Source organism: Psammomys obesus, unplaced genomic scaffold, assembly GCF_907164565.1.
Source record: "Psammomys obesus unplaced genomic scaffold, mPsaObe1.curated_primary_1811, whole genome shotgun sequence".
Classification (NCBI taxonomy): Eukaryota; Metazoa; Chordata; class Mammalia; order Rodentia; family Muridae; genus Psammomys; species Psammomys obesus.
The window spans coordinates 44,454,767-44,478,096 of NW_026585895.1; the positions used below are offsets into that span (position 1 = coordinate 44,454,767).

The following is a 23,330-nucleotide window of genomic DNA, read 5'->3' on the forward strand; positions in this document are numbered from 1 at the left end:
ATAATAATAATAATAATGATGATGATGATGATGATGATGATGATGATGATGATTATATAGCCCAACAATTTTTTCATTTACTACAACATCAGACAAGACAGGTCTTGAAAGGTCCTGTTTAGCTCCTATTTAGGATCTGCTCAAACAATGGATATGGGGGCAGAAAAAATAAAAAGAGTAAAATTCTTGGCCTACGAAACTATTAGATAATGGCCATAAACTGCAACACTAAAGGCAGGTAAGTAGAGCATTTGAGGGTGGGGTAAGTCTGAGATGTCCTAAAAATAAAGTGAGGAATAGGTATTTAAGGAGAAAGAAGAGATCATCTATGTCAAATGCTGCAGAAAGGTAAAGGGAGATAAGAACTCAGATTAGCGATTTAAGTCAAAAGGGGCCCTGACTTGTTTCAAGAAATTTGGCTACGCAGTGTACGTCAGTGGTAAAATATTTGCTCAACAAGAAGAATAAAGGAGGATGAAGGAAGAAAAACAAGGAAGAGAAGAAGGATGATGAAGGAAGAGAACAAAGAGACAACAGCAATGGCAGCAGCAGCCATGAAGAGACAAAAAATAAGAACTAGTATGTGGTGGGAAAATTGAGAGCCAACCAAGGCTAAAGAGTACACCATATTTCACCTCTGCCATTACAGAAAATGTAGAGCAATTGACTCCTGTCAAAGTTAACTGCTATCTAAAAAAAGCAAGAAGGAAAGGAAAATGATCTTTTTCAAGAGAACACAATACACAATACAATCTAAACCGTCATAAATAACTCATCTGAAATTACAACACAAATAAAAAGGAAGATATTATTCATCATTCCTTTAAAGATCATTCAGTAATTTCTGAAGGATCTATAATAATATAACACTCAAGCTGTCAAAGAAAATCTGTTCAAAAAAGAGCAACAAAATCTCAAGAGAAAACAAAAACCATTAAAACAAAAGAAAAAACACACTAAAAAACTATCTAGACATTCCAGAAGTATAAAATAAACAAACAAACAAACAAACAAGCAAACAACTCTTCTTCAACAGATATAGTAATGAGCTGAGGAAGGTAAAAAGAACCTTACATTCAAAGAACACCATATTGAATGAGGTGAAATAAAGATTTAGGAGAAACACACTTTCATCAGCTCCATGATTTGAAGAATGCTAAATATTCTTCAGGATGAGGTCCAAATGAGGACAGAGGCATCCTGGAGCTTCAGAAATGGTGAAGAGTATTGAATTACAATGTGAGCAAAAATTAATAAATGAGTTTTCTTAATATACTTAAAAGGCATATGACTGCTTGAAAGGTCTAACAATAAATGACCAACCAGCCTCAGGTGCCATCCTCCTTTCTTGTGTCCCCTTTGTACCCTGGAGACGAAGTACCTGCTTCAGTTTCAGAAAGAAGTTTTCAGTAGTGCTTCGTTTGCTGAAGGGCCAAAATAACCTTTCATTAGGTGAGCAAACTCGAACTTTTGTCTCTAGGAGAAATCGAACAGGCTCCTGTACTTCTGTTATCACCAAATCCACAGCTGTTGTCATGAACAACACTTTATCTAGAGAGGAATAGAAATGAGAGAGAAAAGACGGAAATATATTTACTCATTTAATCACTTAAGTAATTGCTTTTAAGTATTTAAGATATCCTGTTTTGTTTTGTTTTGAGGTGTTTTTGTTTTTTTTTTTTTAAAAAACAGGGTTTCTCTGTGGAAGCCTACCTATCCTGGAACTCGCTCTGTAGCCCAGGCTGGCATCAACCTCAGAGATCTGCCTGCTTCTGCCTCCCAAGTGCTAGGATTAAATGTGTGCACCACCATGCCTGGATGAGAAAACTTGTTTATGCATTACTCAGTAGGCCGACTTCAGAAAATATTCCTACAGAAACTATCTTTGAATCAGCCTAAGAAAGAGCTTTGAGTCTCTCTGTGGGAATGGACAGTGGCAGACTGTCTTTTCTCTATATATATAATGTTTGATTTTTTTTTAAACTATATATGCAGGGATTATCTCTACAAAACCAAATTTTAGAAGTCTACTTATAAGAAATAAGAGAAGCCAATCAATTATGGCTCAGGAGGAAAAGGTGCTTGCCACCAATCCTGATGATCTATGTTCAATCCCAAAATTATTGATGGTGGAAGAAGAGGACCAATTTCCATTGAACTCCACTTGTACCCTGGCTAACACTCTCCTTCTCAGCACACATATCCACAAACAAATACACCAATATAATGAAAAAAAGGGAAAGAGAAAAAAAGAAAAATAAATAAGCAAAAATGATACCATTTTTAGGTTAAATTTTAAAATTTAAGAAAATCAAGAATAAAATGTAATTCAAGGATTATTAAAATTATTTATTTCATTAAGATTTCCTAATAAGCTGGGTGTGATGGTACTCCTGTAATCCGAGCACTTGGGGAGGCAGAGGCAGGAGATCTGTGAGTTCAAGGCCAGCCTGCTCTACAAAGTAAGTCTACACAGACAAACCCTGTCTCAAACAACAACAAACAAACAAGATTTCCTAATAATAGAATGTGTACATAAAAAAAAATAATAATAAAAAAAATCTTGATCACCAGGCCAGGTATGGTGGTGAACACCATTATTCTCAGCATTTGAGAGGCAAGGCAAGAGGATCTCTGTGAGTTCAAGGTAAGCCTGGTCTACAAAGTAAGTTACAGGCCATCCAGAACTACACAGAGTCCATGTCTGAAAAACCAAAAACTCAAAAAAAAAAACAAAAACAAAAAAAAAAAAAAAACCAAAAAAAAAAAAAACCAGTATCATCTGGGGGCTGGAGTGGTGCTCAGTGGTTAACAGGACTTGCTACTCTTTTGGGGGAACCAGGTTTAATTCCCAGCATCCACACTGTAGCTCAATTATCTGTAACTCCAGTTTCAAGAGACTTAACACTCTCTTTTAGCCTCTATTGACATCAGGCATGAATGTGTTACACAGACATATGTGTAGCTAAAACACCCATACATGTATAATAAATAAATCTTAAACAAACAAACAAAAAAACCAAAAAACCTCTTTACTACCTTTAGGAGTTTCTTCATTCACAACTTGAAAATGTGGAGATTTTGGATTCCAGCTTCCAGTAATAACATATGACTTTCCATCTGAACTTTTGCCCATAGACTCCTAAAGAAAAGAGTAAAGATAAACCTTAATGCCAAAGGAAGCTAACCCTTATCTTGAGGCTTTTAAAAAATAGAGGAGTTCAAAATATATAATCCTTATTAATAAGGATTGTAGTGATTTTTAAGAATTTATAGTATATTGGATTTACAACACAGAAGTTTCCAAATAAATATTAAAAGCATACAAGAATATGAAGTACAGGAAAAATTTTACACCTCAAGCTATATTGAACTGCTTGTGGTCTCTTCCACATTCCACACTGTTGGAGAGATCTATGATAGGAAAGAGGGAAATCCCAATGTCTCAAAACCAACGAGGATGGAGTGATTTGAAACTGATCTGCCAATGGTTGCAAACAAGTTTTACTAATTGCAAACCACCTGACTAATGACTAAGCAGGCTGTGTCCATATGAAAAATGCTAACTAACCAAGTTATATCCCAAACAAACCAACCACTTCCTGTAATAGCTTCAACTTTGAAGGTGTTTATGAAGCACGAGTGTGCTGACATTAATGGTACCTGTTTTGATTCAAGGGACAAATGCACCAAAGGCATTAAACCAGACTCCTCTACGGCTGCCTCCACAACCATCAACTTAAAATCGCCCTCAGGGTGCCAGCACACACACTCCAGAGGAAACAAGTAAGTGAGCTGTCTGCCTTCCTTCCAAGTTCACCACTGCACGTATAGTAATTACTCACACTTGCAATTGCTTGGCCTTCTCTGGGATGAAACAGCAAACCATTAATGAAATCTGAATGGCCCTCTAAAACCTTATATTCATTTTTATCTTGATGATCTGAAATAAATAAACCTAATTTTCATATTAGCAGCTGAAGTACAAAATTTGATTAGTGGAAGAAATGATTCAAGTCTCGTTTTTGGATTCCTATGTTATCAATAATGACTCTAAGATTTAATAATTTATAGTGTTTAGGACTCAGTTCTTTCCATTTCTTCCTCCTGAGATGTACAATGTCAATAACCAAAGAAGCACAGCCACTATATTCAGTTAGATTTATTGACTCCACAGTATCAAAGGCATCATATGCTACTACATGCACAATCCACAGTGCAGGCAGCTTTTCTCTGGCATCTTGCTTTTCATTGTATGACCAAATTCAAAAGACAATATAACAGCCTTCTACTGAACAGTGTTGTAAAACAAAGAAGGCCTTGAGTAAGCTGTTCAACTATCAGTGATTTGTTTAAAGGCAGGGATGCATGTGAATACTTACAGCAAGATTAAAGCTACATCAATTATTTGTATAAATGTTCCTAAAATTATGTGTAAGGTCAATGTATATAAATCACATCAAATAGAAAAAACTGGTGAAATTTACCTCTCAAAATGCTATGTTAAAATTCTGTCAACAGAATGATCAGCATATAATTTCTAGATTGCAGATAACGATTTTCATATTCTAGTAATAATATGGATAACTCCAACTTCTTGCATTAACTTTTGCTTGTATTTATTCATTTATTTATTCATTTATTTATTTATTTATTTATTTATTTATTTATTTATTTTAGATAAGGTCTTACTGTGTGACTACCTCAGACTCCCAAGGGCTGGAATTAGAGGCATATGCTACCATGTACAATTACTCCTATTTGTAAATAAAGGACACAACAGTTTGATTCTCACGCAATCTTACCTGCTGAGTAAACAACAGTTATTCTAACCATTACATAGGTCAAGACACCAAAGCTGAGCCACTCATTCAAAGTTCGACTTCAAATCCATGTCAGAAATAAGAAAATTTCCTTATCTTTATGCACTGCTTTGTAGTGTACATAGACACTTATACAAACATGTTTTGAATCCCATGTGATAAAGTAAACAATACACTAACAAAACAGAAATAGTTATAACCTTCTAATAAGAACCAACCACAACCAAAAGAACCCACAACAGCAAAAACTCTCACCAAATCCAACAAGTGCATATCACTATTTCGGACATCTTTTCCTGGGCTAAGGAGAAGACCAAAGCACCTGCACAAAAAAACAAACAAAACAAAACAAAAAACTAACATAAACTTGTGATAACTTATAACATGCAGGTACATTTTAAGTTATGTCACTTAAAAACTATTTGCTTATGGGTAGGAACAGGGCATTAAAATAAATCAGTATGTCACAATCATCATCTTTACCTGGGCTAAGCAAACTTTGTCTTGTATTATCACATACTGGAGATTAGCAGTATTAACTGAAGATTTATGAGAGTGATTTCAGAGTAATCAAACACTCTCTACAATAAGCACAATTATCAAGAGGTCAAAATAGTTTGCAAGTAAATTTTTTAATACAGTAAGATAGAAACCAAAAGTCATATTTAAACTAAATATAAAAAGAAATGTTTACCTTTCAATGGCAAGTTCTTTATTAGCTGTTTGCTGCACACAGATGACAATTTTCTTATCGATTCCTTGGCGAAGTTTAAAGCATTGCCTGTCCTTGTCTTTGGGAACAGCACTGTAAAGCCAACACATTTCATTAATGTTGCAAACAGTTTTCTTGTCAGACATAATGATAACAATTATTTTTAAAAAGCTTACATTTCTGATTCTTTCCTCTGGTTTACAAGTAATAGCAAAAAAGAAGACAGAATTGAATACGAATAACAGGATAAAAAAATATAACCAATTTATTTATTGCCATGATCAGTTACTGTTCTTAGGTACTGATAACCCATATGGTACCAATACTAATGTTATTATTAAAATGAGTAGCTAATAAGATTTAAGAAAGATTAAAATATTCTTAAAAAGCCACTTTACCTAATCTCCCACATACTCTCTAGCTCTAGCTGCACTACTCTCAAAGGTAACAGTGCCACAGGTGACTAGCTTTGCACAGCAAGTCTTACTGCTTTAACATACTAACTTAATGGCAGTGGAACTATTGGTAGACAAATACATGAGTAGGTGAAAACTGTTAACATTCATTACTTAGATAATACCTTGAAGTACATGTGCATTTGTGTTACTTGCCAATCTAATATTCTGTAAGACTTTTTCATTATAAAGCAAAGAATTCTTACAAAGGCATTTAGAAATGACAAACACGTTCAAAGAAAAAATGTGTGCTCCAATTTCTGGTAGACAGGTCTCAATTTTCAACTGTCCTTATGTGCCTTAGTCTCTTACGAGCAAAGGCTAACTAAATACAAGTAAACATAACCTCTCTCAGCTATTTGGAACACTGAACAGGCTGAGTGAGATGCAGCTCAGCATACAGTGCTTGCTAAAAATGCCCTGGATTCAATCTTTGGTGCTACAGAACAATTCAACTCAGTATAAAGTCATCTCTGATGCCATGGACCTAAGAAGATTGCGTTGTGGATATAAACATGCTTTTGTTTTAATGGGGGACTGATTCAGATGGTCCACAGCAGCAGACTATTTGCCTCATGTGGGCTCAGAGAGCTCTTTGCCAGATAGTTTAAATCTGAAAACTCTAGAAAGAGAATATATGCCAGAGCCCAGAGAGTGTTGGAGAACTCTGAGAAAGAACAAGGAGGCTGATGCTTCTCCACTGTAGCTTCTGTGTGCTGTTGTGAGACAAGAAGTTGGAGATCTCCTGAAATGAGGATTGGACTTGCAACAAGGAACCCAACAACCCTAACCAGCAGGAAGCAGCTAGGAGAACTACATCCCACTTCCACTAATCCTTCCTCTCTCCTACCTGGTGTTGGGGTGTTGGAAGAGACTGGGGTGGAGTAGGGCAAAAGAGATATTAAAAATGTAAATAAGAGTTTTTAAAAAATACACCAACAAGATTGTTGTACTAATATGAGCAGAATGGAAAGTATAATCAGTGGGAAGTCACTTTATTGAACATTCGGGCCAATTCATATTCCTTGTCCTATATCTATGTTACATAAAAGAGTAACTTTACATTTACTCCTCATAGTTCAACTTAAAAAGAAATGATCAAGACTTAACAGTAGGAGTCTGAGGCACAATTTTATCTGGTTGAGTTGCTTCGAAGGTTAAATGAGAGCAAATCAAGCAAGCAAGTACCTAGCCAGGCAACCAACCAACCAACCATTTTTAAAGTTTCTAAAGTTTTAAAGTTTTTAAAGTTTTTTATATGCTGCTTTATAATTATAACAATGTAAGATTTACTTCTTTTTTCTAGTAATGAAACTGGCCACCCAGATGGCATGACAAGGCCAAAGAGAGAGCAGTTTCACACAAAACCAGTCGGTCAGCTATTGTGCTTTTCATTGAAAAGTGGTAATTAGAGATAATTTATATTTTCTCATAATTTTATTTTACCTATTTTATGAAGAGATTTGTACATGTAATTATTATGACCATCATTTTATGATATATGATATGGAAAAAAAAGAGTCGCTTTGCAATCATAACTTAACTTTAGACACAAGGGATTTGCATCTATCCACTGCATTTTAAGTAAACTATAAACTGGAGAGGTAAAGGATCTTTAAAATGGCCACACTGTTAAAAGTTGCAACAATTAAACACAAATTTGATTTTTATTTTAGGGTCCTTGCTACTACTCAAGGAAATATTTTCTTTAAAAATTAAATTAGCCAGGCATGGTGGCTTACATCTATAATCTGGTCCCTGGAGGCTGAAACTGGAGGGCAACTGTGAATTTGAGGCCTCAGCTGCATTTTGAGATCCATTCTTTCTTTTTTTTTCCTTTAGTTTTTCAATACAGGCTTTCTGTGATTAGTCATGGCTGCCCTGAAACTCGATCAGTAGGCCAGGCTGTGAACTCAGAGATCTGCCTGTTTCTGCCTCCCAGAATGGTAACAGGATCACTACGTCTAGCTTACACTGAGTTCTAGGCCACCCTGGGCTATACAATGATATCTTATCTCAAAGAATAAATGAAAGAAATAAAATAATGAGATGAACACCAAACTTAAGTTATTTTTAACTATATATACAAGGCTAAACTTGGGACAAAGCCTATACTTCCCCCATAGTGTGCTTACATAAACTTTAATGGTAAAACTGGATGTCAGAAACCATAAGATCTTTAAAAACCAGTCAACCAAATTAACGAAACAACACAAAAAGCAAGACAAACTGTGCTGAATAATTTTATGTCAACTTGATACAAGCTAAAGTTACATGATAAGGGGAACCCAATTAAGAAAATGCCTTAATAAAAATGTAGCTGTAAGCAAGCCTGTAGGCCATTTTCTTAATTACTGATTTATGGGAGAGGCTACTGCGGGTGATGGCATCCTTGGGCTGCTGGTTCTGGGTTGTTTAAGAAAGCAGGCACGAGGAACAAGCCAGTAAGCAGCACTTCTCCATGGCCTCTGCATCAGCTCCTGCCTCCAGGTTCCTGCCCTGCTTGAGTTCCTGTTTTGACTTCCTTACAATGATAAACTGTGATGTGGAAGGGTAAGCGGAATAAATCGTTTCTTCCTCAGGTTGCTTTGGTCACCACAGCAATAGCAATACTAAGACACAAATATAGCTATAAATGTAGTCTATCTAATGTTGGCCATAATTTTTATCAACTGCCAGCCAGCCATTCTGACTAAAATAATATAGTAACTGATACTACATAATTGTGTTTCAATGCTTTAAACAATGTGGCTGGGTAGTTGTAGAGACTCTCTAGTGTATGGAAGCCTTTAACTCCTGCATATGGAGGCAAAGGCAGGTGTATCTCTTTGAGTTCACGGCCAGCCTGGTCTACAGAGCAAGTTCCAGGACAGCAAGGGCTACAACAGAAACCCTATATTGATAAGGAAAAAAAAAAAAAAAAAAAAAAACAGAGAGAGAAAAGAAAAAAATAATACTGTAAATATATCTTTTCTCCCTTTATCACTGTTATCGACTTACCCCACAGAAGTAATCATTTCAAGTATGAAAGGTATCTATTCTGACCTAGTGTCCTCTGTACCACAATAAAAGTGTACTAAATAAATTCAACAAATTAAATAATGCAAGATACTCTACCTAAAATAACCTTTACCATCATCTTCTTTTATTTCTAAAGACACAGAGAAAGTAAAGATGTCACTGTCAGGAGTATGCGGTGCAGCTGTGGCTGAGAGTGGGGTCTGCTTGGCAGAGCGGCGAAAGGCGGTGGCAAAACTGTAAAGTATCCGGCTTACCTATAAGCAGACATGGCAGGAAACTGGCTGTTATCATTAAGACAGAAAACACTCTACCGCCAGTGACTCATGAAAGCATTTGCTGCATAATTTCCCTTACATGAAACAAGAAAAACAAACTTTTGGGGATACAGCTCAGAATGTTTTTTCATAGATGGGGTGGGGAAAGGGGTCTAAAAGGGATCATTCCTGAATTCTGGGTGTACTCTGTATCTTGAGCTGGGCAGTGGTAGAAACTCATCAGGTTGCCACTGAGGAGGTATGCACTTCCTACAAAGTCCTTTTGGGGTGAATTAGATGATGCAGCAGGTGAAGGCACTTTTCCTGAAAGCCTGGTGACTGGAGCAGGATCCCTGACTCTCCATAAGGGTGGAAGGAAAGGACCATTGTCAAAACTGTCACCTCAATTCCTCCTGCAACCCCTGCATCATGTGCACAAACATGCAATCATAAGAAATACAGAAAATAAAAAGAAAGTACTTTATTAAGGTTAAATGCTTATTTACTTGGGAGAAGGTAATCACTTCTCTTTCCCTTACGGATTTTTTCAGTTACTTAACTAATTTGTTAAGTTTCTAAAACAAAATCATCAAAGAGGGATTTAAAAATTAAATAAATAGTTAAAAATATTACATGTTTAACAAAAACACTTTTGGAATGCTAGACTCTGTGTAAATACACTTTTAATAACAAGTAAGGCTCTAACAAGATTAGGACCTACTCAGACCAGAACAGCTTGCAAATGTGTCACTGTTAGGATAAGAATGTGGATCTAATCCAACCAACAGATCACCAACAGGCCTCTTACAGCACTGCATGTGCAACTGCCGAGTGTGTTCACATGCACAAGTGTGTTCACTGGTGTGTGTGCAGTGTGTACACATGGAGGTCAGAGGTTGCAGTTGGGTGCCTTTACCTATTAGTCTCTATTTTGGGGGATAGGGTTTCTCACTGAACCTGAGACTCTCTGTTTAGGCTAAAATGGCTGCCATCAAGCCCCTGAATCCACCTATGCCTGGGTATTGAAATGCACTACCATGCCTAGCTTTTCTATGTGGGCGCTGGGGACAAGATTCAGGTCCCATGCTTGTATAACAATCATTTTAGTCACTGAGCTGTCTCCCTGTGGCACTTGCAGCAACAGAGACAGTGGCAAAATCTCATTCGCAGTTCTCTCCTAATGACTTACAGCTTCTTGTATTTCACAGCGAAAGACATGTATCCTGAAGAGCTCTGCGTTATAGTGACTTTCAGTGAATGCAAAACAGTCACTCTCAGGAGTTCCATCGTGCCCTCTGACACAGAAGAGGATTTTGTAGATAGGGTAGTTTGCTATTTCCGTATTGGTTTGAGGATCTAAAAGTCTGTTCAGAGAAAAAAAAGGAGATTAGTTATGAGCAACTTGTACTGCATTTATATTAAGACTCAAGAGATCTTGCCCAGAAAATCATGTAAGTCACTTTTAGTATGCTAGCCATGTTAATGTTGAATTGTGATATATAAGTCACTCATGAATGTTGAAGGTACTGATCACATTATTCCATGGTACCAAATCTAGACAATTTATGTTTGGGAGAGGTATTAATATCAGCAAATATGATTCTTTTTGTTTTAGTTATTTTGAGACAAGGTTTCTCTGTGTAGCCCTGGCTGTCCTGGAACTCACTCTGTAGACCAGGCTGGCCTCGAACTCAGAGATCCACCTGCCTCTGCCTCCCAAGTGCATGGCTTAAAGGCGTGTGTCACCACTGCCCAGCAGCAAATATAATTCTTATAACCTGCAACTAAATAAACACAAGATCAGTACATAAATTATAAGACTACTAAAACAGACTGAGACCTTCACATCTGATTTTCTTAAAAGAATGTTGTTTGTAAAAGTAAAAAAAATTACAGTGCACGACTAAGCACAAAAACTAATGTTTAAAAACCAACACATAAAATTCCAAAGAATGCCAAGCAGTAAAAATTAAAAGGAAACCAATCAAATCTATTCACACCACAGGTGACAGCTACAATATTCTAGACTCTGTTCAGGGCACTAAAGACAGAATTATGGAAGGCCACAAAAAACTATGTAATTTCCATACTGCAGGGCAAAGTTATCGAGGGGAAATGTCCTGGGAACCCTGTTCAAAGTAAAAGAACCCCAAAGGCCCTCTAACCCGGGTTAAAGACACTTTCATAAAAGCTCTGAAAATGTGGGACATGACAGATACGTTTTCTCATTTCCTTACAGAAGGAAAATCTATTAGAACAAAGTATAATTTCAGTTATTAGAATAAGAATTCTCTTTAAAATGTACATTAAAAGTAACTAGATTTGAAATCAGAATTTGAGATTCTAAAACCAATACCCAAAGACAAATTACATGTTCAGGTTAACTATGTAACTTCCTACTTTCTATATGTTGCTTCTACACTGCTACTATGAAAATCCAACAACTTTCTAAGGATACTGAAACGACACTAAACCCATGATCAAAGTATAAACTGGATCAATTATTTCTAAACCCAACAAAAGCAGTAATAGGGAAGCTTTTAATCTAGTAATCTAGAATGTATCCTAAGGAAATAAAGATCAAGTAAATTACCCACTTATAAAGCACTCAAACACCTATATAATAACTGATACTATTATTAACACTTTTCTCATTAAAAGAAAAACCTTTTAAAATGTCTAACATTAGAAATGGTTACTAATATGCTTATATACCATCATAGGCATATCTACTGATACGGTAAAAGGTTCACAATAGAAAATTAAATGAAGGAATTATAGTATACATCACATGTAATTCCACTGCCAGTAAACATTGACTGATATAATTATGTATGCATGTATATATAGATTTATAAACACACAGCCATAATTACTGTATGACTTTAGTATGAACTATCTTCTAATGCATTGAAAGCTGTTGGTGCTACTTTAGGAGGTGTAGACCCTTTAGACAGCAAGTCATAGCTAGAGGAAATAGGTCACTGGGTCATGCCCATACCTTCTTTTCCATCTTTTGGTTTTTCTCTACTTAATGGCTCCCATGAGTTAAGAAGCTGTCCTCTACTTAGGCCTTCTGCTGTGATATACTGCCTCACCAGGCCTAGAGATACTGACCTTAGACTGAAACTTCTGAAACCACTTGCCAAAATGAATACTTTGTCTTTTTAATAATAGGGTTCTATTACAGCAACAGAGAAGTGAGTACATATATATACATAGAGAGTTTAGTTTTGCGTAAGTGATTAAATATGGAGATAAGACCTCAGTGCTGTTGCTAAGGAGACATCTATACCATGTATGTGCACACAAGCCTAACTGCAAGTGAACAAGTGAGAGATTGTGTGTGTGTGCATGTGTTTGAGAGAAAGAGAGAGACAGAGACAGAGAGAGTCAGAGATATACACTAACACTGACTGAATCACTGGCTTGGAACTTCCCAAACAGGCTAGGATGGATGGTCAGTGAGCCCTAGGGATCCACCTGTCTCTGCTTCTGCAGCACTGGGATTATAAGCAAGAACTGCAATGCTCTGAATTCATATCCCTGTGATAGCACAGCTATTTCCTCAGTCTGTATAAAGAGTATTGATGAGCCAAGATTTTAACTGTTTATCAACAGAAAAGAAAAAATTAGACTTTAATTCATGTTATTTTTTCTGAAATAAACACATTTTCTGTAATTATTTAGCAATTCTGTATTTAAGTGGTTGATAATAATCATCTGACTTGGTTATCTTTATTTCTTTGAAATAGTATAAGCAACACCCATTTCTAGGACTTCTCTGATTTCATTTCTCATTTTAAATAAGAAGGAGAAATCATACATGGTCATTATGTTTCAACTATCCCCAAGGCATGTAAATCTCTAATATCCCATCCATGATCGGGATGTGTAGCATGTACAAGTGAGCACCTGCTTTTCATGAGGGCTGCATTTCAAGAAGATATGAGTATGGCGTAGATCACCTACTAGCACTTCCTTGAGCAACAGCACTTCACAGGCTAGTCTTACCTCACAGCTCCTTCAGATACATTCGGCACTGAGAGGGTCACATCCAGAGAATTCTGACACTGACTTCTCAAGATGGACATCATCCTCAAGGCTTCTACTTCGCTCCGGGGGGCATTTACCGAGGCACAGCCTAAGTAAGTCAGTTTGCTGAAAACCACACTATCCTCATCAGTCACTGGTGTGAAAGGACTTGACACTTCAGAATCTGAAAGAAACAAAAATAAGTATATGCTTCTCCTTCTTTTAAAGAGTGTTGACATGAACAGCAAATAAACATCTAAAAGACACATTTAGGTTAAAAAATTAAGTACTAATTACAACAGTATGCCATATTCGGGGGGGGGGAGGGGGGGGGAGGAGTCCACGGGACCTAGGCAACTTACATTATAACTATAATACCAAGATTTTTATGGATTGATGTTAAACCCAAAATGTGATCTGAGATTCAGATCTAACTCATGATTCTCCTAATTTGTTTTGACTTTATAATTTACATTCAAGCCAAATATACATTTAGTATCCAACTACTCTGAAAACACTGATGTCTCCTGGTTACGGCTACAATGCTTCCTGTCCCCAGCTAGCTCCTCCACTACTTCTTTTAACACCCAGACTCTACTTTAATAAGTTGCTCTTGGAGATAAGCTCTCCTAAGTGCTCTGGCCTGTCTTCCCTGTGCTTCTCTCCCATTTCTAACTTGCTCTCTGACAGGTTACACGGGCCTGCACACACATCTATTTTCTAACACTGTAAACAAATTTCTTCCTTCCTGGAAGACTTTGGTTGTTTCTGATTTCCTGGAAAACTTGTTAAGCCACCTGAAGACAGACTTCCTTCTCAGCATCCTTTAACTACTATTTTTCATTCTTGAGTGTTAACAAAAATACAGTTGAAAGAAAATCAGAATGGCGAATGTATCTGACAACTTCTCAAATGTAGAATTTGGAGCTTTTAGAGGACTTATAATGGTTTTCATGTTGTTCTTGAATCTAGTCCAGGAGAGAAGACACTCAAGTATTAAAAACAATAAGCTTCAGTTATACAACAATGCAGTAATCCTAACCTCCTTGTCCAGGTTTCACTGGCAGGCTCATCTCTGGTTTCTGCAGCCCTACTAGAGACACAGGGTTAATGGTGGACGAAGCTGAGAGCTGATTAGAAAGAGGCCCATCTCCTTCACCATCCAGTTGTGACCTTTCCCCTGGCTGGTCGTCCATGGGAGGATCCATCAGCACATCTGCTAGCTCTTTCTGCAGCTGCTGCTCACTTCCATTCCCTACAATCTAAGGGTCACAAATACATGGAATCAGCAAAATGAGAGGCCAGCACTGATTAAAGTAGGTCCATGTTCTAAAGCAAAGTATCACCATCTCTTTTATTATAAAGATATCTTCTGATTTCTCTTAAATGGGCGATCTGCAACAAATAAAGGCTGTAGCTGTTCTCTGCCTTCAGTTTTCCATAAAAAAAGTACACAATGAATCCAAAACTAATATTCAGGAAATAGGTAACATAACAATATTAACATTTTCTGTTTAATAGCTTGTCTTAAGGAAATGTGTTTGCTTCCAAAAGGTAAAAGAAATATGAACTACAGTAAAATTTCACATATAGCTTATGACTCCTCCTATAAATAAGTCTCCTTTATTCTGGGGAAGACTTTTTGATATTAACTGGTCTTTAAAGTGCTGAGACTTGTGAATAAATCTACAACGTAAATCAGTCAGCCCTGAGAAATAACAGCACTGTGTTCCAATGATGCTTGTTTTGTTTTGTACTAAGTTATACCCTGGACTATAATAGTATATCATTAGTTGCTCATGAAAGGAAGCGAAGAATTGAAAAAAATCAAGTAAGACTGCTCATTGTTAAAAAACCATGCAGGTAATAAGACAAAGTATTGTTACTGTTTACTCAAGAAAAATACTAAAAATAGGGACGGGAGAGATGGCTCAGTGGTTAAGAGCACTGTCTGCTCTTCCAAAGGACCCAAGTTCAATTCCCAGCATCCACATGGCCGCTCACAAGTGTCTGTAACAACAATTTCAAGGGATATCTCACTTTCATACTAATGCACATATAATAATATTAAATGAATTATTAAAAAAAGAAATACTAAGACTAAAACTAATACTAAAATAATTAATTTTAGAAAAAGTTAAATGAGAGAGCTACACTAGTGGGCATTCTGAAGACTACAAGTCACCAAACCTTTATGCTCATTGTACATTTTAGTTCTGGAATTTTCAGCTAACATTTTAAAAGTAATCTATCTCCTTATGACTGGTTTTCCTAATTGCCTGTCTGGTGCCCATAGAGGCCAGAAGAGGTTGGCAGAATCCCTGGAATTAAAGCTTCAGACAGCTGTGAGCCACCATGTGGGTGCTGGGAATCTAACCTGGGACCTCTGGAAGAGCAGCCAGTGCTCTTAACTGCTAGTCCATCTCTCCAACCATCTTTACTGATACTGTATATAGATGTCATTGTCCTGCAAATATCTGTTCTGTAAGCAGGATACTGTATATAATTTGCTGGACTTGGCAAAAAAAGACTACTTTGAAACACAGTATATAGTTTTATTTTTGTTGTTGTTTTCCAAAGACAAGGTTTGTCTTTGTAGCTCTGGCTGTCCTGGAAATGCTGTGTTAAATTCAATGGTCACCGACTAGAATTTTGTTGCCTGCTTTTTGTCTTCTCTGTGTACGGATAATATTTTGTATGTCTAACTTTTTTATTGTTGTTGTTGGAAACCAGACACTATAGACAAAATGTTGTACTGACTCAGGATACTGATGACCCCATGTTAGAACTTATTGTTTACACTTGTTGACAATGAAAACACTAAGAGCTGTTTTATCACTTGGCAGTTCCCTACAAACAAAAATGTGAGTCACTGCTCTAGACTCTAGGAAGGGAACAAAGGCCTTCCCCAACCCCATTTTCTTTCTTTTTATCTTATTCTTTTCATATGGTATGTTTTGATCACATTTTTTGATAACATTCCCTGTTCCTTCCAAGCCACCTCGTTGATTATGGCAGTTTGTAGAGCAGATACTGTACTGTTTCAATCAGGTAAGAGAGAAAGAACAAGATGGAGATGCTTAAGTATGAGATTCTTACCATAGTTTCATTATTAAGACTTTTCATTTGCTTTTCAAAGATCTCCAGACTTTAAATGCTATTTTATATTTTTGTCGTAATAATTGTCACCAGTGCTTCTGGGAGTAGGTCATGCTGTTATGTTGGAAATTGCTCTCGGCAAGTTAGCTTTTTAAAATGTAAATTAGATCATGTTCCCATTCAAAACTTTCAAAAAGTCTCCTCACGTTTAGAACAAAGTTCAAGTTTGCTACTAAGCTCCAACAGAAGCAGGCATGCAGTGGCCCTACTGACCCTAGATCACACTGCCCCACCGTGCTCTGCTGGAGCCTCCACCCTCTTCATGTCTGTTTGGAAAGTTCCCCATTTCATTTAGGGCTCACCTCCAATAGCAAATATCATTTTTTTTTCCTATCTACCTACCTATCTATCCATGTCTTTTTGAAGCAGGGTTTCTCTGTGCAATAGCCCTGGATGTCTTGGAACTCACTTTGTAGACGAGGCTGGTCTCGAACTCAGAGATCTACCTGCCTCTGTCTCCGAATGCTCTGAAAAACAATCCTCTGAAAAATAATCCTAAAATTAAAAATGCTTATAATGTAAGTTTTGACAGGGGTTTTAAAAATTTTAAAGAAGGTTGGGCATAGTAACACATGCCTTTAATCCCAGCACTCAGGAGGCAGAGGCAGGTGGATCTATGTGAGTTTGAATCTAGTCTCGTCTACAAAGGAAGTCCCGGACAGCAAGGTCTACACAGAGAAACCCTGTTTCAAAAAACAAAACAAAACAAAAATTAAAAGCTAATCAAAATAAAAATCCTTTAAAAAAAATAACTCATTAAGCATACATAAAACTCTTCAACACCACTGAAAAGTATGTCTGTCAATTCTGTGTTCTCTTCCACTCTTTTTTTTTTTTTAATTAACCCCAAGTAGTGCACAAGGTTTAACAAGGCACACTTATGCTGCCAAGCTTTACCTTGAGTCCTGTCTTCTCATCATCACTTCCGTTGTTTGTAGATGGCGTCTCATCTCCTTGCCTGGAAACCAAGACAAAATCTTCACTATTAAGAGTAGACACGGAGTCTGAGGAGACACTGATTTTTCCAACAGAAGCCTTGTCATCCATAACTCAGGAATGAGGCTCAACTCATGAATGCTTAAATATTTTCTAAGTGCCTGAAAAACAAAAACCATAAAGATTCATATAAAATGTCTGTCAGATATTTAGTTATTCAGTATCCTTTAAAGTATATTGATATATATCAATATATTCTTTATATCAATATATATTGGTATTTTTTTTAAGCTTGTAAAATATTTTCCCAGGATACTTGTTACTTGTAATTTAGGCTTTCATTATGATAAGGGCATTCTGTGCTATGTAGGTCAAGATATTTCAGATTCCAAATAAATAAAACACTCCCTTCACAATAACCCCACCTACGTACAGGGCTGCCTTTGGCACATATTGCAACTAGGTCTTGGCTTCCAAAAGCAAAGAGAAACTCAACCTTACTTTAAGTATAAATAAAGTTAAAACACTTGGTTATTGTGAAAGTAACTATATTTTCCTAGCTTCATCAATACTAAAGTTTAAAATATTAGGATGGTTATAGAAAACAAAATTTCACATTATTAAACAAGAGAGATAAATTCAAGGCAGGGGAAGCAGAAATTCTACAGCTGGGAAAAATCTTCCATTAAAGACTGAATCTTCCCACACCTTAAATTTCTCATAACTCAAATCAATATTATAAAAAAAAAAAAAACAGCTACAGCTCTATTTTTATCACATCAATAAAGGTAAGTGTTTAATCTCTCCAACTCAAGTGTTGGCTTATACTTTGGAATTTTTAGAAGATCATGTTACCTGTGTGTGTGAGTGTTTTCCCTGAGTGTATGTATGTACACGTGTGCAGTACCTAATGAGGCCAGAAGAGAGTGTCAGATTCCCCACTGGAGTTAATGATGGTTCAATTCCCATGTGGGCACTGGGAATTGAACCGAGAACCTCTGCAAGAGCAGTAAGTGCTTTTGACCACTGAGAAATCGCTCCAGGCCCTGTGCTTTGATTTTTTTTTTTAATTATTTATTCATTATATACACAGTGCTCTGCCTGCACAAACACCTGCACACCAGAAGAGGGCACCAGATCTCATCATAGATGGTTGTGAGCCACCATGTGGTTGCTGGGAATTGAACTCAAGTCCTTTGGAAGAGCCAGTGCTCTTAACCTCTGAGCCATCTCTTCAGTACCTGTGCTTTGAATTTTAAACTGAACACATACTGACTGAGCACACATCATATGCCAAATATAATTTTCTCTTCTAAGGCTCTCTACAGTGCTCTGCCTGCACGAACACCTGCACACCAGAAGAGGGCACAAGACCTCATTCTGGATGGTTGTGAACCCCCATGTGATTGCTGGGAATTGAACTCAGGACTTCTGGAAGAGCAGACAGGGCTCTTAATCCCTGAGCCATCTCTACAGCCCCTTTTACTTATTTGTATCCTGCTTAAAAATTATGGAGTCAGAACTGGGTGGTGGTGAATGCCTTTAATCCCAGCACTCCCAAGAGGCAGAAGCAGGCCAATATCTGTGAGTTTAAGGCCAGCCTGATCTACAAAGTGAGGTCCATAGAGAAACCAAAAATATTATGAACTCATGCATTTAACCAACACACTAGAGGTGCAAGCAAACAGATCTCTGTGCGTTCCAGGACAGCCTGGTCTAAGTGCTGAGTTTTAGGCCAGCCAGAGCTACACTGGTAGACTGTGTCAAGAAAACAAACAAATAAAATATATTTTACAAGACCAACTATAAATACACAGTAAGGAAGGGTACAGTGTGCTCACTAGAGGAAGGAGGACTGCTGCATGTTTGGAGGCAGCCTTGGGTACATAGTAAATTCCTGTTTCAAAAATGGTAAAATAGGGGCTGCAGCAATGGCTCAGTAGTTAACAGCACTGATACTCTTCCAAAGCACCTGGGTTCAATTCCCAGCACCTACACGGCAGTTCACAATTGTCTATAACTTCAAGATCTGACACCCTCACACAGACATGAAGGCAAAACACCAACGCACATAGAATAAAAAGTAAGTTATTTTTAAAAAATGATCAAACGGGTAGGAACATGGCTCAGCAGTTAAGAGTACTTTCAGTTCCTGCAGAGGACCCAGGTTCTTTTCCTAGCATGCACGTCATGGCTCATAACCACCTGTAATTCCAGGTCCAGGGAACCCAGTGTCTTTTGGCCCCTGTGGGTGGCATATGTGGTGCACATATATAATACATGCAGGCAAAATACTCATAAACATAAAATAAAATTTTTAAAAATTAAAAAAAAATTCAGTGAATATACAGTACAAGATTGAAAAATACCCAGCACTCAGGAGAGGCAGAGGCAGGCAGATCTCTGAGTTTGAGACCAGCCTGGTCTATAGTACAAGTTCTAGGACAGCCAGGGCTACACAGAAAAACTGTCTTAAAAAAAAAAAAAAAAAAAAAAGACTGAAAATGGTTTTCTGAAAAGCCAAAAGATTTTCCTTCATCCACCGAATTTTAAACATTTTAAACACATTAAACATTTGCTAAAGGTAATGTTCGTAAAATAAATAATAATGTTAGTAAAATAGCAGAGAGGCAAATTTAAACAGGCTAATACATGCTGATTTAGGGTACCAAAATAAGAGACACATTGAGGTAAGCATTAACTTAGACCTTTGCTGAGGACAGAGTTCAGCTCTTTCAGGATTAGACTTAGTAAGAGCACCCTACAGTGGTTTCCTGTCTTCTGTACATGATCAGCTCCAGTTTGGTCTATTCATTCCACTTTCAGGAAGCTTCTTAGTCCACTTGTCCATTTTTACTTGAGTCAAAGAATGTTCCCATTGCAGCCAAGATTTCTTTTTCTTTTAAAATAACAGTATGTTGCTTTTTAATGTTATGGTGAATGTGTCCTAATTTAATCTTCACAGTGCTCTTTTACAGATAACAAAATTATCGAGTGAGATGATGTGACTTGGTCAGAGTACTGTAACTGACAGAAATCAAGACAAAAATTGTATTGTTATCTGTGGGTCCCAAAGTAGAATTCTACTAAGACAAACATGCCTGTTTAATGTCTAACATCTCAGTGCTGAGAAGTCTCTTTTAAAGCTTGTATTTTAAGTTACTTTCTCATGCTGAATCAACCTATTCTGAACTGAAGTTAATATGCAACAACTGCAGAAGGCCTGGGAAAACTGTCCAAAATCTGACCCCAGAGTTCTAACAACTTTTAGTAATACTCTGAGGTCAGAAAGACTTAGGAGGCTCAAGGTCTCACCTGTTTTCTTTAATGTACTGTGTTGTTGTTCGATTTTTCTTCTTCTTCTTCTTCTTTGAGAAAGGGTTTCTCTGTGTAACAGAGCCCTAGCTGTCCTGGACTCACTCTGTAGACCATGCTGGCCTTAAACTTACAGAAATCTACTTGCCTTTGCCTCCCAAGGGCAGGGACTAAGTACATGCGTGGGCTACCATGGCAGCCCCCACCTTTCCCACCCTTTTTTATTTTTTTAACTGAAAATGAGTCACTAAGCAGGAAACACTACAAAACACTACACAGTAAAAGTCCTTCTCTATAGGAAGGAATCTCCATGGATAGGATCAAGAGCCCTCCCCAGCTTCCATCATGAATAAGCAGCACAGAAATTGAAATATACCTCTCATAATACTCTTACAAACTTACAGCCTTTGTCTCAAGACACTAAGGACTAATGTTGCTTTGTTTTAAAATTCTATTTTTATGTTACCACAAGCCACTTACTCTAGATTCTCCACCCTTCAGTATCTAATGCCAATTTCCATAGAAACTAAAGTACCAACTTCCCTGTGAAAAGAGTTGATTTGTCTTCATCTATTTCTACAAGTCTACATGGCACATCTTCACCACTTAATAAATTTTATTCTTTTGCTTTTAAATATCACATAAACTAAAAATTCAAGTTCCTTTTTCTGTTTTGTTAATGCCTGTTATCTTTAGATCCTCAGGCAATGTCTGATAGCAGATGTTCAAATGTTTATTAAAGAAGCAGGAGCAACATCAGATAAAGATGGAAAAGACAAGGATGCCTGGTGAGAAGAGAATGCCAATTTTATTTGGGGATATGTAGGAAGGATGGAGATAGGTCTTGTTATATAATCCAGGCTTGCCTAAAACCTATGACCTCCTGAATACTGTTCTTATTTGTGACAATGAAGCATGCAATTTGAAGTTAGGAAACAAACCAAATTAGGATACTAAACCTAGGGTTAGGGTTTTGGCTTAGAGGAACATCACATTCATAGCAGGTGAGAGGTGCAGAATCTGATCCCCTAGCACCAAAACAAATAGAAAAACCTTATCCCACACCAGTTATACTATGTGCTAGTACACTGGTTATACTATTACTTAATTATTTAGGCCAGTTATACAGTTTCTGTAACAGAAAATGAGACAATACCTGTTTCATAGAGCTACTATAAATTTACTATGGGCTTTATGTGGATATATACACTCAAAATACTCAAAATACACACAGAATGTTATATGCACTCAAATAGTAAAGCTTTTTAAAATAAAAAAAAAAACTTAGATATTAGCTAACTTAATTCAATTTAGGAAACATATTACAAGAGCAAAATATATGATTTCCTAATTGCACATTGTAATATATCTTAATCTAAATAAAGCAAATATAAAGGAATACTTTGAAGAGAAAAATCCTGTTTTTATAGAACAGAGTAAAATGTATCCTACTTACAGAGGAAAGAATGTCAGCACTTTGGGGATGAGGACAGTAAGAGAGTCCTATGTTGCTTAGGATGGCCTCTAACTCACTTTGTAGCTGGGAATAACTATGACCTCTTAGGATTACAGGTGGTGTTAGCACACCTAGCTTATGAAGTGTTGGGGATCAAATCCTGGTCTGCATACATGCCACACAAGCACATTATGAACAGAACCACAGGCCCAGGCCTCCCATCTTTATGTAATATACACATGAACACCTTGGTGTTTGGTAGATACTAAAAGAGTGTCTCTTTCTTTCACAAGAGTGATGAAATTCAAACATGTTACCCAGAGCCCCATGTTGGTAAAAAGAACTCTGGATGTTTCCTTTTTTACATTTAATGAAATCAGGCCAGGTATGGTGGTGCATTCCTTTAATCCCAGTACTGGGAAGGCATAAGCAGTTGGATCTCTATGAGTTCAAAGCCAATCTGGTCTACATTAGTGAGCTCAAGGCCAGCCAGCTAAGGCTACATTGTGAGACTGTTTCAAAACAAAACCAAAAAGCTAAAAAGAGAATAAATACAAGATGAAGTCACCTGAGGTGAAAGGTAATTTCTAACACTTATGCACACTTCTACATATTTCAAAGTCCAAATTTTTTTTAATATCATCTAACTTTTCATTAATTTTATTTTACTAACAGAAAAAAGACCACCAGAGGTTTTTGACTGAAATAAAGTCTCCACCAGGCCAGGTATGATGGTACATGCCAGTATTCCCAGCACTTTGGTGGGGAATGTAGGACTCTGTCTTACAAAAGTTTAAAAAAAAAAATAAATAGAAGAAGGAAGGAAAGGAGGGAAGAAAGGAAGGAAAGCAGGCAGAATCATCTATCTAGTTCTAGCAATCAGAGGTTGAAATAGGAACACTGGCAAATTCAAGGACAGCCTGGGCTACATGTTGAGTCTTTTGTCTTACAAAAAAAAAAAAAAAAAAAAAAAAAATCGGGAGGGGAACAACATCAAAACTCTTCATAAACTTTTTGCCTAAATTCAGTGCTATGTGATATTAAGTGACAATTTTATGTTTAAGTATGAGCTTCTGCAAAGATCACCAAAAAAAAAAAAAAAAAAAAAAAAAAAAACAGCACCACAGGGCAAGTGAAATGGTTCAATGGGTAAAGGCATTTGAC

The 23,330-nt window shown here is 36.9% G+C and overlaps 1 protein-coding gene across 6 annotated transcripts in view; it reads right to left on the reverse strand.

Annotated features, from left to right (window-relative positions):
* The window catches only part of Rabgap1 (RAB GTPase activating protein 1), a 124,940-nt gene that overhangs the window by 80,964 nt on the left and 20,646 nt on the right, over positions 1–23,330 (reverse strand). For 3 of the 6 annotated variants that reach the window (XM_055600007.1, XM_055600009.1, XM_055600008.1), the window contains exons 2-10: positions 17,357–17,417; positions 14,343–14,562; positions 13,280–13,484; positions 10,455–10,629; positions 9,108–9,265; positions 5,518–5,628; positions 5,079–5,145; positions 3,040–3,142; positions 1,382–1,551 (exon numbers count right to left, since the gene is read on the reverse strand). In XM_055600007.1, coding sequence (XP_055455982.1) covers positions 1,382–1,551; positions 3,040–3,142; positions 5,079–5,145; positions 5,518–5,628; positions 9,108–9,265; positions 10,455–10,629; positions 13,280–13,484; positions 14,343–14,562; positions 17,357–17,417 — 1,270 coding nt within the window. Of the gene's footprint in view, positions 1–1,381; positions 1,552–3,039; positions 3,143–5,078; positions 5,146–5,517; positions 5,629–9,107; positions 9,266–10,454; positions 10,630–13,279; positions 13,485–14,342; positions 14,563–17,356; positions 17,557–23,330 lie in introns of all 6 variants that reach the window. The other 3 variants (XM_055600004.1, XM_055600005.1, XM_055600006.1) reach the window with 1 other exon arrangement.